General features: G+C 38.6%; 1 protein-coding gene and 1 long non-coding RNA gene across 4 annotated transcripts; one reads left to right on the forward strand and one right to left on the reverse strand.

The window, feature by feature from the left end:
• The first annotated feature begins 1522 nt into the window (after positions 1-1522).
• On the forward strand, positions 1523-19473 carry PRIM1 (DNA primase subunit 1). 3 transcript variants are annotated; one of them, XR_010663081.1, is made up of 14 exons: positions 1523-1677; positions 2372-2529; positions 5972-6078; positions 6150-6223; positions 7521-7657; positions 8080-8186; positions 9269-9378; positions 9884-9975; positions 10145-10286; positions 12415-12484; positions 12896-12981; positions 16821-16919; positions 18356-19138; positions 19173-19473. XR_010663081.1 is itself a non-coding variant. In XM_065934864.1 (13 exons), the coding sequence occupies exons 1-13, from the start codon at positions 1575-1577 to the stop codon at positions 18373-18375; spliced, it is 1305 nt and encodes a 434-aa protein (XP_065790936.1). In that variant the 5' UTR covers positions 1523-1574; the 3' UTR covers positions 18376-19473. The 3 variants fall into 3 exon arrangements, 2 of the variants coding, with proteins under 2 accessions (XP_065790936.1, XP_065790937.1); XM_065934864.1 differs by having other exon boundaries at positions 18356-19473; XM_065934865.1 differs by having other exon boundaries at positions 8080-8138; positions 18356-19473.
• On the reverse strand, positions 6590-21376 carry LOC136167315 (uncharacterized). Its single transcript, XR_010663082.1, has 3 exons — positions 21263-21376; positions 10049-10134; positions 6590-7324 (listed from the first exon to the last, which is right to left on the reverse strand). It is a non-coding gene; the product is annotated as an uncharacterized lncRNA (long non-coding RNA).
• Positions 21377-21441: the final 65 nt, after the last annotated feature.

The following is a 21441-nucleotide window of genomic DNA, read 5'->3' on the forward strand; positions in this document are numbered from 1 at the left end:
GACATGAAACAATGGACTGGTTACATATCAGGAAAAGAGTACGTCAAGGCTGTATATTGTCACCCTGCTTATTTAACTTATATGCAGAGTACATCAAGCAAAATGCCGGGCTGGAAGAAGCACAAGCTGGAATCAAGATTGCCAGGAGAAATATCAATAACCTCAGATATGCAGATGACACCATTCTTATGGCAGAAAGCAAAGAGGAACTAAAGAGCCTCTTGATGAAGGTGAAAGAGATTGAAAAAGCAGGCTTAAAACTCAACATTCAGAAAACTAAGATCATGGCATCCTGTCCCATCACTTCATGGCAAATAGATGGAACAATGGAAACAGTGAGAGACTTTATCTTCTTGGGGTCCAAAATCACTGCAGATGGTGAATGTAGTCATGAAATTAAAAGACTCCTTGGAAGAAAAGCTATGACAAACCTCGTCAGTGTGTTAAAAAGCAGAGACATTACTTTGCCAAGAAAGGTCCATCTCGTCAAAGCTATGGTTTTTCCAGTAGTCATGTGTGGATATGAGAGTTGGACCATAAAGAAGGCTGAGCACCAAAGAATTGATGCTTTTGAACTGTGGTGCTGGAGAAGACTCTTCAGAGTCCCTTGGACTGCAAGGAGATCCAACCAGTCAATCTTAAAGGAAATCAACCCTGAATTCATTGGAAGAACTGATGCTGAAGCTGAAGCTCCAATACTTTGGCCACCTGATGGCAAGAACTGACTCATTGGAAAAGACCCTGACGCTGGGAAAGATTGAAGGCAGGAGGAGAAGGGGACGACAGAGGATGAGATGGCTGGATGGAACCACCGACTCGATGGCCATGAGCTTGAGCAAGCTCTGGGAGATGGTGAAGGACAGGGAACTTGGCAGTGCTGCAATCATTGTGTCGCAAAGAGTCGGACACGACTGAGCGACTGAACAACAACCATATGCGCCAGGGCTCATCTTCCCGCAGTAAATCGCCCAGGAATGGGCGTGGTCTTCCTCGTCCCACCTGTGCAGGGAACCTAGCGAAGAAGTAAATGGGCAGAGACCACAGGAGCAGCGCCCTGGACCAGAAAGTGAACGGGAAAGTCGCTCAGTCGAGTCCGACTCTTTGTGACCCCGTAGACTATAGCCTGCCAGGCGCCTCTGTCCATGGAATTCTCCAGGACAGAAAACCAGAGTGGGTAGTCAATTCGCTTCTCCAGGGCATCTTCCCAACCCAGGGATGGAGACCAGGTCTCCCTCATTGCAGGCGGATTCTTTACAGTCTGAGCCACCAGGGAAGCCCAAGAATAATGGAGTGGGTAGCCTATTCCTTCTCCAGAGGATCTTCCTGACCCAGGAATCGAACCCGCAGTGTCCTGCATTGCAGGCGGATTCATTTATCAGCTGAGCTACCACGGAAGCCCAGTCGGTCAGAAGCGGCCTCGCCTAGGCCAGCCTCCAAATAGGAACTACAATTCCCAGCGGCCCCTGCGGACGGCGGGCCGAGGCCACGATGCGCCTGCGCAGGGGCGCAGGCTCGCCCAGCGTGGTTCCCGCCAATTCTTGCGGTAGTCCTCCCTGGGTTGAATTCTGCGTCCCATGGAGGCGTTTGACCCTGCCGAGCTGCCCGAGCTGCTTAAGCTTTACTACCGAAGGCTCTTCCCCTACGGCCAATACTATCGCTGGCTCAACTACGGCGGAGGTGATGGAGGCGGGGAGGGGGCGGTGGTGTGTCTGCAGAGGCGCGTGAGGAGGTTGGGGAGGGCCCCCGGCGTGACGGCGTGAAGCGCCTCCTGGGCCCCCGGGATGACGGCGTGAAGCGCCTCCTGCGTGCCAGGCGCTGCGCGTTATCTCGAGCGCTCTCCGTCGCCTCTGGGCGTGGATGGGCCGAGAGAGGATGTAGTGCCCAGCCTCCGCCGCACACTGGAAGGCGTGTGCTATTCGCTCGGTCATGTCGACTTCTTGCTCACCAGCTCCTCTGCCCATGAGATTTTTCCGGCCCACATGGGCGGACTCACTTTCCGTTTGGTGTTTGCCTGCTACCAGGCGGCGGGAGGAGAGCGGTGGGGGGAGGCACAGGGTCATAGCGTGAAGCTGCAAAGTCGTGATCTGCTCAGGGACAGAGGGGCATCTCCTGAAAGAGGAGGGGTACTTAACTCTTCCCACTTGAATTTATTAGTGCCCACCAAGGAAAGACAGGTGGTATTACATATTGAAAGTATTTCTGCATCTTTATCCTCATCGTTGTAAGCCCCTTCAAATTAGGAACTAGCTCTTTTTTTTTTTTAACATGTAACAGAGGACTCATTAAAAATATCTTCTCATTGGTTAATGTTTTAATGCTCTGAGCTGGATAAAGTACCAAATTAACTTTAAGGTGTACATTTATTTTGCAGTGGTAAAGAATTACTTTCAGCACCGTGAATTTTCATTCACATTGAAAGATGATATTTACATTCGCTTCCAATCCTTCAACAACCAAAGTGAGCTGGAAAAGGAGATGCAGAAAATGAATCCGTACAAGATTGATATTGGCGCAGTATATTCCCACAGAGTAAGAAATCGGTTTTATGTCGTTTGTTGTTTTTTAAACCAAGAAAGGATTGGTGCCCCTAGCATTTTGAGATAAATTTGTAGTGTTTATTTTATTTGAAGAGCCACACTTCAACCATTTTTGCAAGGAAGTTGTAAAGTAAAAAAAAAATTTCAGTGTCCTTTGATATTTGACTGACTGGTAATCATTTGGAAATGGATTGGCTATATTCACTGTAGGACAAAAATCTTTCAGCCAATATCTGGCTAAAAGACTAAATGAGGTCCATTAAAAAAGAAATGTTAAAAAAAAAAAAAAAAGACTAAATGAGGGACTTTCCTGGTGGTACAGTGGATGCAGGGGACTTGGATTCTGTCCCTGGTCCAGGAAGATCCCACATGCCGTGGAGGAGTTAAGTATGTGTGCCACAGCCAACAAGCCTGTGCTCTCGATCCTGGGAGCTGCAACTGAAGCCCAGGCGCCCTAGAGGCCATGCTGCTCAGCAGGAGAAGCCACTGCAAAGAGAACCCGCGTTCTGAAACTAGAGAAAGCCCATGCAGCACAATCAAAATAGATAGATGAGAAAAACATTGTTTAAAGACTAAATGAAGAAGTCAGCATGGTTGAACACAGGGATATTGGGGAGAATCATTCTTGATTCCTCTATTTCTCTCACGCCTATATCTGTTTCACTAGGTAATCTCTTTAGCGCTACCAGAATAATATCTACTAGTGTTACTACCATCATCATCACCTCTTATCTGAATTACTGTAAAAACTTCCTAACACTTTGCTCCTGTAGACTCTAGACTGTATTCTCAACACGGCAGCCAAAAGGATCCTTTTAAAACAAGTAAGATCATCTTGATTCATCTGCTCAAACCATTCTCCAGTGGCTTCTCATTTCACCCAGAGTTCGAGCCCCTCTCTCTCCCTCACTCACTCCAATCTTGTCACACCAGCCTGTGCTCAGTCAATTTCCACTGCCTAGAACCCATTTCCCGAAGCATCTTTTTGGTTCATTTTTCTCACCTCCTTCAAGTCCTTAGTCAAAGAGGCCTGTAGCCTGCCTTTCCTCCTACCTTCTCCCCTCACTGATACATGCTAAGTGCCTAGAATACTGCCGGGCAGAGAGAGTACATCATAAGTGTCTGTGAAATGAATGAACATAATTGCCCAAAATTGCCGCTTTCTTCCTCTCCTTAAAAATACACACAGGTAGGGAAAAGATACACATAGAATAATAGCTTTTGTATGGAGCCTTTTCTTAATGTTGTATGACTTGTTTTTCATATCATTCTTCATTATTCTTTTTTTAAAAGGAGAACTTAGATAATTTGGCCTAGGTTACATAATTTCTAAATGAGGGAGATAGGACCTGAATCCAGGTTTTCTGACTCAATCCCAAAGGAAAGGGAGAGGAGGTAAGAAAAGGCAGGCAGGGAAAATACTTTGGAGCAGGTTACTCCTCTTTTAGGGATGGAGATTAAAACAAGTCTCTATAGAAGAGCCAAGGTTCACTCTACTTCTTCCTAGCACAGAAGGGGGAAAGGTGTCATTTCTTAAACTGGGCCAAGACAGGCATCTATACATCATCTTTGTGTGTTTTTATTGGTTATATATGCACGTAGTTTACAAAAATCAACTACTATTAATTAAGCTTTTTTTTTTGTCTACAACTTTTACCCCTATTTTCTGTTCCCAAGAGGCAACCTTTTTTTGGGGGGGGGGCTGTGCTGGGTCTTAGCTGAGGCACAAGGAACCTTCAGTCTTCATTGCACCGTATGGAATCTTTAGCTATGGCATGTGGGATCTAGTTCCCTGACCAGGGACTGAATCCCAGGCCCCCTTGTATTGGAAGTGCAGAGTCTTAGCCACTGGACCACCAGGGAAGTCTGTCTTCCTACTTTTTGTTTTCATTTTCTCTACTTTCTGGGGAATTTCCTCAGAGGTTTTCATTTCTGCTATTATGTTTTCATTTCCAAGAACCTTTTTTTCCTAACATATCCTGCACTCTTTTCATTGATATATCTCATCTTGCTGAAGATATCAATGACAGTTTCTTACATTTTCTTCTGTTACACAGGCTGTTTTCTCTACAGTTACATTTTTTTCTGTTTTTCCACTGTTACCAGAGGTTTTCCTCATATATCTGGTGATTTCTTGCTTGTGGCTTATATTTAAGAATAGAGTACCAAAGAGCTGATTGGAAGCTCTGTATACGTGGCTGAGATTTCTCTACTGCAGAGTGATCTGACTGGGCCATTTTATTGTGGGAAGCTCTGATATCAGTTTCTCCAGGTCTTTGTTAGAACGAAAACTCCCGTTGATCACTGATCTGTTCCTAGAGCCTAATAACGATGCCTGACACACCTGGTCGGTCTTGAGGGAGGACTCTTCCTGTCTCCTTCCTGGGGTGGCAGTGGGAAGGTACAGAGGAGAGAGCTAGGTCTCAGCATTCCACAAGTCAATGTCTAGTTAGTCCCCTGAATATCTGCACAGTACAGCCTTTTTTCAGCTGTGCCCATTCCCCTTCTCAGTTCAGCAACCCTCTGCTTTATGCTCCCCAGGTAATGATTCAGGTGTCTTCACCAGGGAAATGGAAGCACAGCCACCTAGCTCCACAGAGTAGGCTTAGCACTAACTGCTTTGTAAATAGGTTTGTAATCAATTCTCCTGTTTTTAATCTCAGCTCCAGAGATACCTGTTGTCACCTATTCCTAAGACTTGGGGATTCTGAGATGTAAATTGGGTTTCTTCTTGTTCTTCTTTACTGAGAGCTGAAGACTCAGCTTTTTGAATCTCCTTATAAAAATTGTGGTGGTATTGTCTCCTCTCTGGTTCTTTTTAAAAAGACTTATACCTGTCTTTAAAAATAAAAAAATTATTTTTGTGCAGGCTTAGAGGAAGCCAAATAAGTATTTGCATTCAGTCTGCTTTCTTTACCAGATAGTCCATAGCCTCAAAGGAAATTAATTAGAGCTTGAGCCAGACTGACTTGGGAGATCTTTTTGAATTATTGAAAATTTTTAAACACGTTTTTGTTACTTACATGCCCAATAACAATTAAAGGTCCTTAAAATATCTTGCAGTAGGCTACTAATTATTTGTATGGACCCTTTCTTATCAGAAACCTAAAAATGCTTTATTATGATTTCTATAGATCAACGAATGTTTATTATACAATGTCATATGTCAATTATATCTCAGTAGGGTTATAAGAAAACAAATACTTACGGTAAAGCATTTATCAAGCCTTGTTTTTAGTAGATGAAAGTTACGCTGTCATCACTTCTGGCTGCGTAGGATCACATCAGTGAGCTTGCTTTCTGTCAGTCACGGACAGACTTGGCATTATGTGGTTTCTCTCCTCTTTGGCCGCTTTTTCTTTCTAGGTAGGAAATAAGCATGTCTGACAGTGTGGTGGCTCTTACAGAAACTGACGGATATTTTGTCCCTTTAGCCCAATCAGCATAATACAGTGAAGCTGGGAGCTTTCCAGGCCCAGGAAAAAGAACTGGTGTTTGACATTGACATGACTGACTATGACGACGTGCGGAGATGTTGCAGGTGAGTTCCGCATGCTTTGCGAGTAGGGCGGGTGATATCACTGACAGTGAGTAATGATCGTCCTGCCCCAGTTCTGCAGACATATGCTCCAAGTGCTGGACCCTCATGACGATGGCCATACGTATCATCGACCGAGCGCTGAAAGGCAAGTGTTAGCAGTATCTCAGTGGGGTCACACGCAAGAATCTTTTTTTCTTCTGAATATTAATAGTAACCATTTTATAATCAATTCTCATAAATTTCTGACATGTTTCTTTGAAATATATGATGGGAAAATAGAAGATTAAAGTTGTAGTTAAAACTTTGATAAAGCTATTGATCAAATCATGTAATTTTTTTCCCAATTCACGCATCTGTTGAGCAACTCTTGGATGCCTGTTACTGTCCTAAGTGAGGGAACTATGAAAGATAACAATTCTTACCTCGAGTAAGTGATGCAGTCTAAAGAGGAAACCCGAAAATTCAGGATTACGCGTGTGTTACTACGCACAGGGTGCTGTGGGGGTGGAGAACAGCAGGAGTGCATCCAGGGATGGGAAGATGTTAGATCGGAAAAGGCCTCCTGGAAGAGGTGATGGCAAGGATGACAATGGTAACGGTAGCTTATATAAGAGGCTTGTTATGTACCAGGCACTGTTCCAAACACTTTAAATTTGTTCCCTCTTTTAATATTCTTAGACTGGGTCTTTAGAGAGGAATGGCAGTTGGTCAGGGAGAGAAATAGAAGTACTGGGGCATGAAGAAATTCTTAGCAGAGTGACCAGGATACGTAAAGAACTGAAGGCAAGAGCCCAGGGAGCGTGGGAAACTACAAATGATGTACAGTTGACCCTTGAACAACACGGGTGTGAACAGCGCCAGTCGACATACACAGGTTTTCTTCAGTAGTAAATACTGCAATACTGTATGCTTCATAGTTGTTAAATCTGCAGATGTGGAGCCACAAATACAGAGGAACTCCTCCTTATATATATATACACACACACATATATGTATATACACATAAACACACAGCTTACTTACTTGTTGGCTGCACTGGGTCCTCATCACTAGGCGCGGGCTTCCTCCAGCTGACAAGGAGGGCTGCTTTCGTCCCGGTGCGCAGGCTTTTCTTACCGCATAGCACAGGCTTAGTTGCCCCCGCGGCATGTGGGCTTTCCCCTGACCACGGAGCAAGTTTGTGTCCCCTGCATTGGCAGGCAGATTCTTAACCACTGGACCACCCAGGAAGTTCAAGGAACTGTTTCTGTGGAGGGCCAACCATAAGTTTTATGTGGATTTTCTAGTGGGAGGGTCGGCATCCCAGTTTGTTCAAGGATCAACTGTAGTATAGTTAAAATGAGTACAGATAAGAGGTAAAAAAAAAAATCAAGCTAGAGAAATATGCAAGAACCAGAAATTTACAAATTTATTTTAAAACCGATTATTTCTTCCCTCCTCAGAGGACTTTGGATTTAAACATCGTCTCTGGGTATATTCTGGAAGGAGAGGTGTTCATTGTTGGGTCTGTGATGAATCAGTTAGAAAACTGTCCTCTGCAGTACGTTCTGGGATAGTTGAATATTTGAGTCTTGTAAAGGTAAGGTCTTCTTAATGATAGTTTACATTTCTTCGTTAGCTAGACCCAGCCTTGTATGCTTAGTAACAAAAGCAAACTATCTTTTAAGCATTCATAGTTCAGAGTAAATGATTTTACCAGTAGATCAGTTAAAATCATAGTAGTTACATTTTTTAAGATATCTCATATTTTGCTGTAAGTATCCTCCTTTGTGGCAAAAGAAGTTTAGTTTACTTTTCTGGTCCAAGTATGTCAAGTAAAGTTAACCAAGAAAATTACAGGTATTGAGACTGCATAAAATGGCATGCAAGATTCTGTACTTTGACAGAATTTAATCAGTATCTTTAGAACACGTTAAAGAAAATTTTGATTTATTTCAGTTATGTTATATAATATACATGAAGTTTTGTTTGTTTGTTTGTTTTTGATGGTTTGTTTTTCAGGGTGGTCAAGATGTTAAAAAGAAAGTTCACCTAAGTGAAAAAATTCACCCTTTTGTCAGGTCTGTTGGGGAAGACTCCATGAAGTTTAAGTTGTGTCTGATTTACCTGTATGTGCTTTTAGAATTACCTTATCAATTTTCTGCACCAGGGTAGCATTTTACAACATTAATAGCCAGAATTAATTTCCTGTTTTGTACATTCCAGTATTCTTCATAGGTGTTTCACAAATGTTCTTATTGGTCTTCACAACAACGTCATTAGATACATGATGGTTATCTCCACTTATAGATGAGAGAAGTGAGATTTGGAGAGATTGTATAATTTGTTTGGCTTTATGCAAGTAATTATTAAAATCAGGACACATGTCCTTGTCTGCTTGATTCCAAAGACTATACCCTTTCCATTGAATTCACTACTTCTCTAGGATAATGGAAAGAGCATTGCATTAGAAGTAAGAATCCCTACTCTGCCACTTTAATATGACCTTGATAAAATATTAGAGACACTGTTTCTAATCAGTATGGGGAGAACAGTGTCTACTCCATCTACCTCAGAGTTGCGGCAGAGATTAAATGAAGCAGTAGGAGGGCCCTGGCAGTCCGGTGGTTAAGGCTTTCTGCCTCCACTGCAGGGGTCATGGGTTCAGTCCCTGACTGGGGAACTAAGATCCTGCGTGCTGCATGCTGCACAGCCAAAACAATAATAATAATAAATAAAATAAAAGCTAGTAACCTAACATACAAATATATACACATAAAACAATAGATGCAAAGTCTATTTTCAAAATGCAAAGCACGTTGTAAGTGTTGAGATGCTAAAGCAAGCAATTCAGAATAGAAACTGTAGATTGTATCCCACATCCTACTACTGATGTATTATTACATTATCCTGACTTGGTTGCTTTCTGCCCTTGTTACATGTCTCTGATGCTATTAACCTTCTAAATTGTGGGATTTAAGAAGTAAACATTTCTTGAATATTTAGTCTAAGCCAAATACTTTGCTAGGTTATTTCCCCTTAGAATGTTTCATTTAACTCTCATAACACTGTGAAGAGGTATAATTCCCATTTTATCTAATTAAGTTCTAGAAATTCAGTGAAAGTAAGTACTAGCCTCCCTAGTGAACAAAAGCCATGTGCCATATATGTCACTAATAGTGTTGGGACTTTGTTGTTATTGTTCCTACAGAAAATCTATGAACATAATAAAAAAATACTTTGAACAATATGCCTTAGTTGATCAAGATATTCTTGAGAATAAAGAAAGCTGGGATAAAATTTTAGCCCTTGTTCCTGAAAATATCCTTTCCCAAGACCATTTCTATGTGAGCTACTTGTACTGACCTATGATATTATAAATTTGTTCTACCTGTATGTTCTCATGTACTTATATAGTTTTAATCTTTTTTTACATAATACATCTCCTGTATTTCTGCATTTTTTTTTTTAATATCTAGTCTGGAACACAATAAGAAGTGAGGCTGTTCTGTAAATAAATTTCCTCATTTTGGAAGTTGATCCTCCTAAAATTAGTGACTACTTAACAGATGCAAAATCATCATCAAAATATATACAGATCACGGACCAGCTTTACCTTAAACCTTACAGCTATTTTGGCATTCATTCTGTCGTACCTAATACAGTTTAACAGGAATTTTTCTAAGGTTTTGTGTTTAATATTTGTATTTTAGAAAACAATAATTACTTTTTATGTAATCTTTAGATATCCTTGTGGTAATACACATTGAAAATAAGTTGTTCATTGATGTACCCTAAATGAGTGTGTTCCTTAATGATCCATCACTAATGCGTGATGAACTTCAACAAGGCTTCCAAAGGCATAGCAATTCACTCCAGCGTTGGGAGAATTTGAAGAACACCATCAACAAATTTCAGGTATATTCCACTGAAATCTGTATTACAAATACAATAATGCAATTCTTAGTTGAATTCTCATTTTTTCACTTACTGAGTTAGAGATGGTTGAAGATCATTTTTTCACCACCTTAAAGAAATCTTCAAAAGTTCCTGCTGATCCTCATGCTGGACTTGCATCTGTTTTCAGAAAAACAACAAAAATGACAGATGTGGACCCTGGCTTGAGTGGGAGATCATGCTCCAGTATTGCTTTCCACGACTGGATATCAATGTCAGCAAAGGAATCAATCATTTGCTGAAGAGCCCTTTTAGTGTTCATCCTAAAACAGGTACTATAAAAAAAATAAGAAAAACAAAAGAAAAGTCAAAGTTATTTTTTGTTATAGAAAGCATGTCACTGGATGTGAATGTCTGAAATAGTAAACCTTGAAGAACTGTTCTGTCAGCTAATATCTGAATGAACTTATTTTTCTATTGTCAGTTAGTAGCTATTCAATGAGTTTCCACTATGTAAATAATTTTCAGTTGGGTTTCTAAGGTTCAGCGTTAGAAGTAGAGTTGGAGAGGAACTTAAAACATAGAACAACAGCACATATTGTACAGATGAGAAAACAGTGGCTCGAGAGGTTAAAGGGATTTGTCCACAATCTTAAAACAAATTTTAGGGGATTCCCTGGTAATCCAGGGAGGTTGGGACTCGGCACTTTCACTCACGGGGACCAGGTTCTGTTGCCATTCGGGGAACTAAGATCCCACAAGCCTTGTAGTATGGCCAAAAATAAAAAAATTATGTCAGAACTGATAACAGAGTTCAGTTCTTAAGACTCAAAGTTCCATGCTTTTTAGAAATAGAATCACAGATGTAGAGGACAAACTTCTGGTTCCCAAGGTGGAAGCAGGGGGTGGGATGAATTGGGAGATTGGGACTGACATATATACACTGCTATGTAAATAAGTAGTGGGGACCTATGTGTAGCTCAGGAACCTGTCAGTTATCTGTGGCAAGTTAAATGGGAAGGAAATCTTGAGGGGGGGATAGATGTATTCATAGGACTGATTCATTTTGCAGTACAGCAGAAACTAACAACACTGTAAGGCAACTATACTCCAATTAAAAAAAAAGCTCCATGCTCTTTCCACTGTGCTTCCTCCCTCAGGTCTTTTTCAGTAGACTTAGCTTTCTTCTTTCACTCTTCTGGATAAGATGTGATGGACTAAAACTGAGTTTACAATAAGTATGATAGTAGAGATACTGGCATAAACTGCTCCATCCGACTGGAGGACACAGTTAGAAGTACCTAGTTGTCCTTCTTAGTGTCAGCAACTCAACTCTGCCACTTGCTGTGGGAAGTTAAGCAAACTACCCTTGGTTTTAGCATCTGCACAGTGGAGATACCTCAGTGGTTTATGGTGAAGATCTAAAAGGTAAAATGCTTAGAAAAGTGTCTGCCACATATTCAATACTCCCAAATTGCCTAGTTTTCTTTAATAGTCTATAATGACTCTGTAGTGTATAGATTTATATAGCCCCTTTTCAAATCTTCCAATTATGTGTTTTTAGTTTATTTTGGTAATAAGCTTAATGTTTCTTAATATTTATCTTAATATTCTAAAGCTTCAGTGAGTATTCCCCTTATTTAATATTCAAGATTTGAGTAACAAATTATATTCACTTGTAAGTATACATTTTTATTATATTTTTTTCCCATTAAATGGCTATAGTCTTTTCACTCTGCCTTCCACCTGTAACTCCCAATTCCCTTAATTATTTTGTTAGTCACCTGCCACTCTTTAAATTCATTATCTCATTTTTCAGATATGAGTTTTATGTCATGTCCCAGTTGTGGATTTTGTAAAAGGGTAATATGTCATTTATATTATTTCCAAAGATGCTCAACACATAGGTGTCTGTTTTGATTTCAGCAAATTAATCAAAGTAATGAAGTAAACTACTTCCATCTGTTTTGTGTTCCATCTTCAGGACTCAATAAATTTGAGATTGTTCCATACTTAAATATTGGAGGATATAGCGAAGAGGAAAACAGAAATCAAAATAGATATAAGAGCAACTAGGTAATAGCTCAACAGTCTTTCACATCTATTTTTTGGTGTTTTTAGAGAGATAAAGGCCCAAATGTGAAAGTACTTTTTTAAGACCCAATTTTATTGTATTTATGTATTTTTTGAAACTTTTTGGCCACATGGCATGTGGGATCTTAGTTCCCCAGCCAGGAATAGAATCATACCCCCTGCATTGGAAGTGTGAGTCTTAACCATTGGACCTCCAGGGAAGTCCCAAAAGTACTTTTAATTTATATTTCTAAATAAATATTCTTAACAGATTAGTATAACCCTCTTTCTAAGCCTTAAAGTTTTAGCCAAAAATAACTCACAGGACACAGCCTATAATTATTTGTATTGTACAATATTCAGTTTATAATTTTTTGTTTCTCACAGGTCGCATTTCTGTACCTATTGACTTACAGAAGGTGGATCAGTTTGATCCATTTACTGTTCCAACCATAAGGTATGTTCCAGATCACTGATCACTCCTTTTTTGTTTGTGACTATTGTAAATGTGAAGTGAAGTGGATTAGATCCCTTCTGGTGAGGCAGCTTCTCTGAGGCTGTATGACGGTGCCCTTCCAGAAGAGCATTCCCTAGTGAGTTCTACAGAACACAAGTTTTTCAGCAATTATTATGTAAAAAAAAAAAAAGTTCAAATAAGTTTGAGAAATGTTGACTTAAGCAAAATTTCCTAGTCTTTAATATGCTAACATGCATGGAAAACTCCAGAAAGAGAGTATGATGTTTAGAATATCCCAAATTCATGTGGCCACAGTTTTTTCACAGAAAATCTTGTGAGATTCATGTGCTTTCATACACTGGGTAATGTTGACCAAGAATCAACTTTAAAATTATCTTCTATTATTTTTAGTTCCATTTGCCATGAATTGGATGTTAGTTCTACTAAAGAAGAAAAAGAGAAGGGAGCTGAATCTGATATTAAACCCAGAACCAGAGGTAGGTTAGTACATTGAAGTGTCACTTTAACATAGTCTTTTTATATTGACATCTTTCTGTGACTCCAGTAATTAATTTGCCTTGGATTCAGGCCAAAATGGATCATTGTTTATCCTGAAACCGCTCAGTAGCAAATAATATGATCACAATGTTTCTCTCCTTCATCAGTCGCCCAAATGGTGCTGTTGAATCCAATGTTGAGTCAACAAATATTCACAAAGTAACATTTAATGCCAGGATCTATACTGAAAGATTAAATTGTCAATTGATTTTGACAATTGTTTGAATCTCATAGTCTTAGATTCAGTAACTCTTTATTAACAACTACTGTGTGTGCAGTATTTTGTTCTGTACTTTGTTTTTGTATCCAGATGAGTGTTGTGTTAAATTTATGTCTAAACTGTAACAGAATTGTATATCCAAGAATTTTGAAGGAGCTGGGAATATAAAACCACCTGTTGCTGCTGCTAAGTCGCTTTAGTCGTGTCCGACCCTGTGCGACCCCACAGACGGCAGCCCACCAGGCTCCCCCGTCCCTGGGATTCTCCAGGCAAGAACACTGGAGTGGGTTGCCATTTCCTTCTCCAGTGCATGAAAGTGAAAAGTGAAAGTGAAGGCACTAGGTCGTGTCTGACTCTTCTCGACCCCATGGACTGCAGCCCACCAGGCTCCTCCGTCCATGGGATTCTCCAGGCAGGAATACTGGAGTGGGGTGCCGTTGCCTTCTCTGAAAACTGCCTGTTAGTGAAAGTCAAATCTTATACCAACACCCAAGAGACGCTATAGCAGTAGTTCGAAAGTACCTTCTATGTGAAAATGTCCCGCACTGTCCAAGTGGTAATCACTAGCCTTCTCACGTGACTTGAGAACTTGAAACGTGAGAAACTGAATTTTTAGCTTCCTTTAGTTTAAATAGCCTCATGTGACTCATGACTACTGTAATGGGCAGAACAGATCTCTGATTGATCTTTTTAGTCAAATGTTGCTACCCTTCTTTCAGAATCCAAGCTCAAATGTCACTTCATATATTTCATCTCTAACATAAACAAGGTACATTCCTCCATCAATATTTATAGAATGATTACAAGCATTCTGTTTAAAATAATGGACAAAAGTCTCTAACAAATAAACTGGATAATAATAAAGTGGAAAAAAAAAGAACTCAGGGAAAATAAACAATGCAAGGAACAGAGGAAACCTTTTTTTTTTTTTAACTGATATCCTCAGAGATTAAGAGAAGACAGTGTACCCATGAAGCAAGACCAGAATGCTATGGGGGAAAAAAATTCAGAATAAGAAAGAGGTCTTAGAAATCAAAAACATAATCGTTAGAATAAAACTTTCACTGGAAGGGCTGGAAAAGAAAAGAGGAGATTTCCTAGAAAGTAGTAGAAAAAAAGACAAGTTACTTATGTTTTTTAAGGAGGAAAAAGATAAACAGAATTAAAGACTGATTCAGGAGGTCTAATATCTGACAGAAAAAGAAAAACAGGGAAGGAAAAAATTGTCAAAATTATATATGAAAACATCCCAGAAATGAGCCCTTTTGATATGCCTACACCAAGGCACATCATTTTGAAATTTAACACTGAGAATTAAGAGAACATCTTAAGAGCCTTCAGACCCCCTTCCTACAGTCCCTCCCCACAAAAAAGCCATGAACCTAGGAAGAATGACCTTAAATTTCTAAGTAAAAATGGAAGTATTCATTTTTAGAAGTAAGTGCTAGAAAAGAAAAAAGTAGTTGCCATTCAAGAAGATGGAAAGGTTAGAATTAGGGCAGGGAGCTGCTATTTTTTTCCACATAAACCTGTTAGTACTATTTTACTTCTTTTTTTTTAACAAATTACTTTTAACACAGTTTTTTAAATTTAATAGGATCTCTTTGTGGACATCTTTTTACCTTGTTCAGAGGTTTTAAAGAAGCAATTTTTGGCTCCCTATAAGGAGAAGCTTTATAATAAATATGTGTCCAGAAATAAACTGCACTTTCAAATATTCATAAAGGCTATTAACCATGAGTAAGTCAGGGATGCTTTAGATGAGGTTGGAGGGTGGCATAGGTGATATTTAAGTTCCTTATTATTTTTTTAATTTCTATGATTCTAAACTTTTGTCCATTTTCATATTAGTACCATTTGCTCCTTCCCTTCTACTTCCCAAATACTGGTATGTTCTCTACCCTTCTCACTATCTAATTAAATCTTTTTTCTAAGACCCAGTTCATAGCTACCTCAGTCAACTTTGATTGGTCAGTTCTTTGGACACAAAATTATCTGTATGCCTGTTTGGCCTTTAATTATATATTGTCTTCTGTTACTCCTCTATAGGGGTTGTTTTTCCAATTCATTTAAAAGCTTCTTGAAGGAATTCCCTGATGGTCCAGTGGTTAGGATTCCATACCTCCACTGCAAGAGCCCAGGTTCCATCCCCGGTCAGGGAACTAAGATCCTGCAAGCCTCTCAGAGTGGCCCAAATAAATAAATAAATAAATATTTTAAAACATAAAAATTTCTTGAGATGAAGTAGTATGTATGGATTATACTTTTTTATAACTTAGCATAGTAATCTATATAATTATGGCATGTGGAATCTTAGTTCCCTGACCAGGGATGGAACCCTACCCTGCAGAGGAAGCATGGGGTCTTAACCACTGGACCTCCAGAGAAGTCCCTGGTTCCTTTTCTTTTTTTTTTCTTTAAATTCTTTTTAGTAAACTATTATGAGCAGTCTTAATTCTATGCAGATAAAATCCAAATCTCATCTTGATCTCAATTAGATTTTTCCCTTCCTTTGGGTATTAATTATAGATTGTATAATTAAATGGATGATTAAGATTCTATATTCAAAGTTTTATATACATTTTTAAGACTATTTTACAAATCAGAGAATACCTATACTTAATGCATGTGACTATAAACTTCTGATTGTTTCCAGAAGGTATGGCCCTCACTTCACATTTTCAGTGTTTTGATCTATTGGTAAAACTATTTATTATTGAAGCCACATTTCCAAAGAAAGGAGTGTTTGGTGGGGCTCAATACATAGCAGTAGATGATGTTGGTCTAATACCGGAAAGCCTGACTACTAGAGTAGTTATATACATATAGTTTGGATGTTTTAGAGCAGCATTGTCTATTAATACATTAGCCATATGTGGCTATTAGGCATTTGAAATGTGGCTAGTATAACTAAAGAACAGGGTTTTGTTTTGTTTTGTTTTGTTTTGTTTTTTGCCATGTTTTTTTAATTCTAATTAATTTAGGCTTAAAAACTGATAACTGATTCAATTATTGGAAAACTTTTAAGCATGTTAGAAAAATTAGTTATATGAGCTTGCTTTTTTACCTACATATATTATAATTTAAATCTAGATCAAGTATTTCCAATGATATGATAATATAGTATATGTCAATAAATTGAGTTATACTTGAAGTAGAAAATACTAGATTTCAAAAACTTAGTATGAAAGAATGTAAAATATTTCAATCTTTAATGGCAACCCACTCCAGTATTCTTGCCTGGAAAATCCCATGGATAGAGGAGCCTGGTAGGCTACAGTCCACGGGGTTGCAAAAGTCAGACACAACTGAGCGACTTCACTCACTTTTTATCATATGTTGAAATATTTTAGATATAATGGGTTAAAAAATATATACTGTTAAAATTAATTTCACCTTTTTAATGTGGCTACAAGAATGCTTTAAATTATACATTTCTCATTATTTTCTATTGGACAGCACCATTGTATAGAATTTTTACAAGAGATTAAAAGTTATACTTTCATGTTATTCTTGCTGCCAAAATGCTAATTATAACTCATGGTCTTCATAATTTAGATTATAAGAAGACCAGTCTAGCTCCTTTTATAAAAGTTTTCGAGCAGTTTCTTGAAAACCTGGATAAATCCCGAAAAGGAGAACTTCTCAAGAAGAGTGGTAAGATTCTATTTCTCTTATAGCTATTTTGATCTTAGTATGGGCAGTTTAAAACATCTAGCGAGTGAACAATTTTTAGAGCTCTAATCTTTGCCCTCTCAAGAAAAGTTACTAGTTTATCTTACCATCTTTAGTGTTTTGAAAACTGAGGTCCCTTAATTCAACTCAGCACATACTTATTTAACACTTTCTATATATCAGGTTCTATGAGAAAAATAAAAATGAATTATACAAGGATGAATTCCACACCATGGCTCCCTACCCTTAGGGAATACTAACTGATGCCAGAAAAAAAAAAGTATAAAATGCTAAAAAAGCGATAGAGGTCTCGTCTGACTGAGAGAACCTAGGAAGATTTTATATGAAAAGAATGGCATTTAACTCTATTCAGTGAACTACTGCATGAATTCTAGTCCCCAGTGCCAACATATCATGGCTTGAGGTATGAGTAGGAATCCCACAAACAGAGATTTGATGAGATAAAGATACAGGAGTGGAGGAAGGAGACAGGTTGCTCATTCTCAAAGGAACAGCAGAAACAAAGGCCTAGAAGCAGGAAAGCATCAAGTCACTTTAGAGGCCATCAAGTCGTATCGCTTATTTGGAAAAAGATGCATCAGGAAGTGATGAGATAGAAATTCAAAGAAGCCACAGCGTAGATTGCCTTGAATTCCAGTCTTGGGAGTTTGAGTTTAATTCACATGAACAGGGAAGCAATTAAAGCTTTTTGAGGAAGGGAGTGCCATGATTTGTAGTTGTATTTAGAAAGATAAATCTACTAGCAGTATCTGGGGAAAAACAGGGAATAGATTGAGCTATTAGTATTAGGACAAATAGAGCTGGAGATCTCCAAAAAGTGCAGATACTAGAGCCATCCTTGAAACTTGGTAAAGATTTTTTTTGGAAGCTGAAAGATCTAAGTGTAAGTGTCACAGAAGCCAAGCAAGAGGAAAGTTTCAATGAGCTTATCAAGTTCTTTGACTAGGAGACACCCAAGCATATGTGTAAGGCAAAAGAAAAAAATCAGTAGTGAGTATTATTCAAGAGATTGATGAATACCATAGAAAATTGGCAATGTTATAGAAATACAAGCCCCCTTTCCACTTCATTTTTTAATAAAATGTGTGATGATTAAATAGTAGTGCCTAAGATAATGCTTTACTCATAGCAGACACTCAAAATACATGCTTGTTGAATGAACAGTGATGACTCTGAACTTGGAAAGCCTCATTGAAGCTGCCATTCCAATGGGGCATATTAAGTCCTTTGTATTCTCGTTCTGTACTAACTCAGCCTATAATGTGGGCTTCAGCAAATGTGAAAGCAAATCTTTATGCATGATGTGAATTTAATGGAAGCATTAAGCAAATCAGAATGTGAAATAAATGAGCTTTGTTTTCCTTTACTATCCTTGATAAAAATCTATTCTATTTTAGATTTACAAAAAGACTTCTGAAGATAACAACTCCTTTTATATGAATATGGATTATCTTCTACCTTCAACCAAGAATCAAATACTTAAAGAGCCATTTAATAAACGTACCAGAACTGTGTATGTGTCTTAATGCTCGAAGCAAAATTTCCTTTTCTTGAGAAATAATTATGTTGAAAAGATTCGGGAAACCACCAAAGGAGAATGTTCAGATTCCTGGAAGGAGCAATACTGGGAGGATATAAGTGAATGCAGATTAATCTGTAAAATTTAATATTATAATGCTAAGATTACTGATACAGGTACTAACTTCTAGTAGTTGGTGAGTGAGTAGTAATATGACCAAGACTTTAACGTCAGCTCACCAGATCCAACCTCCATATTTCTAGGTGTATGAAGCTTTTGTTCTTAATTAACACCTAAGTTAATTATACCTGGAGCATGTATTCAGTAACTTCCTCATTTTGTTTACTGATATTTTTATTGGTCAGGCCACACCCCATTCCCTGTCTTTTAAAAAATCATTTTAAAATGGGCATCTAAACCTACAATAATTTTACTTCAAAAGATATGACTTAATACTGTTGCAATATTAGAGTCAAATAGAGTATTTTTTATAACTGTTGGCAATTGTAGCTCCTAACTTCTTCCCTCAGAGAATAATTTTCTAAGCAATTTAGAAAAAATAAACCAATTCACCAGCATAAACTTTATACTTGTCAAAACACTTGGACTTTGTATAACTCTAAACACTTAAATTTAATTTTAAAGGTTTCATTTCTTCCATGTTTGATTTCATGTAATAGATTCTGAAATGTCAGATTTCTTTTTCCTGGTTTTACAGCCAGTCTAAAAACAAAACAGTCATTCTGGTTTACATTGTCTTCTGAGAAACATTGAGAAGCAGACTTTCAGGCTGGTGCTTTCCATGGGGTATGAAAATTTTCCTTTGCATTACCTATAACATTGTTTTCACCATAACCACAGTCTTTTTTTTTTTTCTTTTGTCTTTTTTGACTTATACAAAACAGATTGTGTAATACAGTCAACACACTGAAATGGCTTGCATTTCTTTCTCTTTTCTAATTTTTTAAGAAAAAAATTAAAGACTATTGTGTAAAATTCCTCTGTTGAACTTCTGTTTGCTACATATTGTTCATTCTTTTTGGAAAACAGTGACTGGTCAATTAAAACTCCTGAATACAAAATTACTAAAGACAAATTAGTCCATCTTAAGTACTCAGAATGAGAGGAGAAAAACTGGGTGGGATTACCCATTCAACAAAAGATGTTTTAGCATTAAAGCAATATGTCTAGCATTAAAGCATTGTTAACGCTTTAATATTAGGGTCCTTGATAAAAACTGGTATAACAGCCAATAAACTAAATTACAGAATATATTGTGCTTGTATATAACAATGTCTGCTACTTGAAAATAGCAGAAACATGCTCAAAGACAATTGACTTCTCTAACTCTGATTTGCCAACTCATCCATGTATGAAAATTGTAGAAACAAAGGGCCAGTTAAAGGCCCAGTTTATAAAGAAACCCAAAGAAAGTACATCCTTCCTTAGCTAACGATTAACAGTTATAAGTCAGTGGGCTTGCTGGGAAAGAAAGGGGGCGTAGTCAATGCTTTATGTATCTAAGGCCACAGTTGGCTATTATGGGCCCTTCTGACGGTAAATGGATTGCACTGAAAGCCTCCCAGATCACTACTAAGCAGAAGTTCTATCAAAAATTTTAATAGTAAAAATAAGTTAGCCTGCATTACCTTCCTAACAATCCTATGAAGTAATCCTCACCACTATAGTAAAATGGTGAAATTTTAAAGTAGCTTTTAGAGCATTTAAAATATTCAATGCTTATCTTAAAAGTGTTAGGTTCTCAGTCATGTCCAACTTTTTGGGACCCCATGAACTGTAGCCCTCCAGGCTCTGTCCATGGGATTTCCCAGGTAAGAATACTGGAGTGGGTTGCCGTTTCCTTCTCCGGGCGAACTTCCCCACCCAGGAATCCAACCCTCATCTCCTGCACTGCAGGCAGATTCTTTACCATCTGAGACAATAGGAAGCCCACTTATCTTAAAAGGTAGCCACAATTGTCTTAAAGCCACTAGCTTTTAAGTGCATTTAAAGTGTAGTGTTAAAAAATTAATAAATAAATAAAGTGTGGCGTTGGAGAAGACTCTTCAAAGTCCCTTGGACTGCAAGGAGATCCAACCAGTCCATCCTAAAGGAGATCAGTCCTGGGTGTTCATTGGAAGGGCTGTTGAAGCTGAAACCCCAATACTTTGGCCACCTGATGCGAAGAGCTGACTCATTTGAAAAGACCCTGATGCTGGGAAAGATTGAGGGCAGGAGGAGAAGGGGACGACAGAGGATGAGATGGTTGGATGGTATCACTGACTCAATGGACCTGGCTTTGGGTAGACTCCGGGAGTTGGTGATGGACAGGGAGGCCTGGCGTGCTGCAGTTCTTGGGGTCACAAAGAGTTGGACACGACTGAGTGACTGAACTGAACTGAAAGTGTGAATACTGTGTTTGTTGAGTCCTTTTGGAGAGAGGATGTGGGACTCAGGACCCCTAACCTTTTCATTAACAAAACATTTACATTCTGATTTTCAAAAACTCTACTGTATAAGGAGTGGGATCCTCTAGAACGGATGAGTTTCAGGATACAGTGTCCAAAATAGTGGCAAAAAGAAATATACTGAGTATAGAAATTTACACCTTCACGATAATCTCACTTTAAATTATGTATTCCAAAGTAAAATAATTGACAGCCTAGGTCACAGCTACCCTTCATTGGTGTGACTACAGTCTCCGTGTATTCGGCATTATTTAATAACGTCGTTCTACTGAATTAATTGATAAAATGAAGTCAGAAAGTAATAATGTTGTGGCTACCTTCCTGACGCGAGAGCAGAGGCTGCTGCCTTTCGCGTATCAAAAACGCCTGGACATGAGGGACGCGAAGGGGTCGGCCATGTAAGGACTCCACAGCTCAGGATACAGAGTTCTGCCAGGCCGGCGACTCCGGTTCTAAATTCATACCCTTATTTAGACTAGGCACCACCCCCAAATGG

The sequence above is a fragment of the Muntiacus reevesi genome, chromosome 4, assembly GCF_963930625.1.
Source record: "Muntiacus reevesi chromosome 4, mMunRee1.1, whole genome shotgun sequence".
Classification (NCBI taxonomy): Eukaryota; Metazoa; Chordata; class Mammalia; order Artiodactyla; family Cervidae; genus Muntiacus; species Muntiacus reevesi.

Coding starts and splice junctions, on each gene's coding strand:
- PRIM1 (XM_065934864.1), top strand. CDS start 1,575: ATGGAGGCGTTTGACCCTGCCGAGCTGCCCGAGCTGCTTAAGCTTTAC. Junction 2,530..5,971: donor GCGCAGTATATTCCCACAGA/GTAAGAAATCGG, acceptor TTGTCCCTTTAG/CCCAATCAGCATAATACAGT. Junction 16,920..18,355: donor AGAACTTCTCAAGAAGAGTG/GTAAGATTCTAT, acceptor ATTCTATTTTAG/ATTTACAAAAAGACTTCTGA.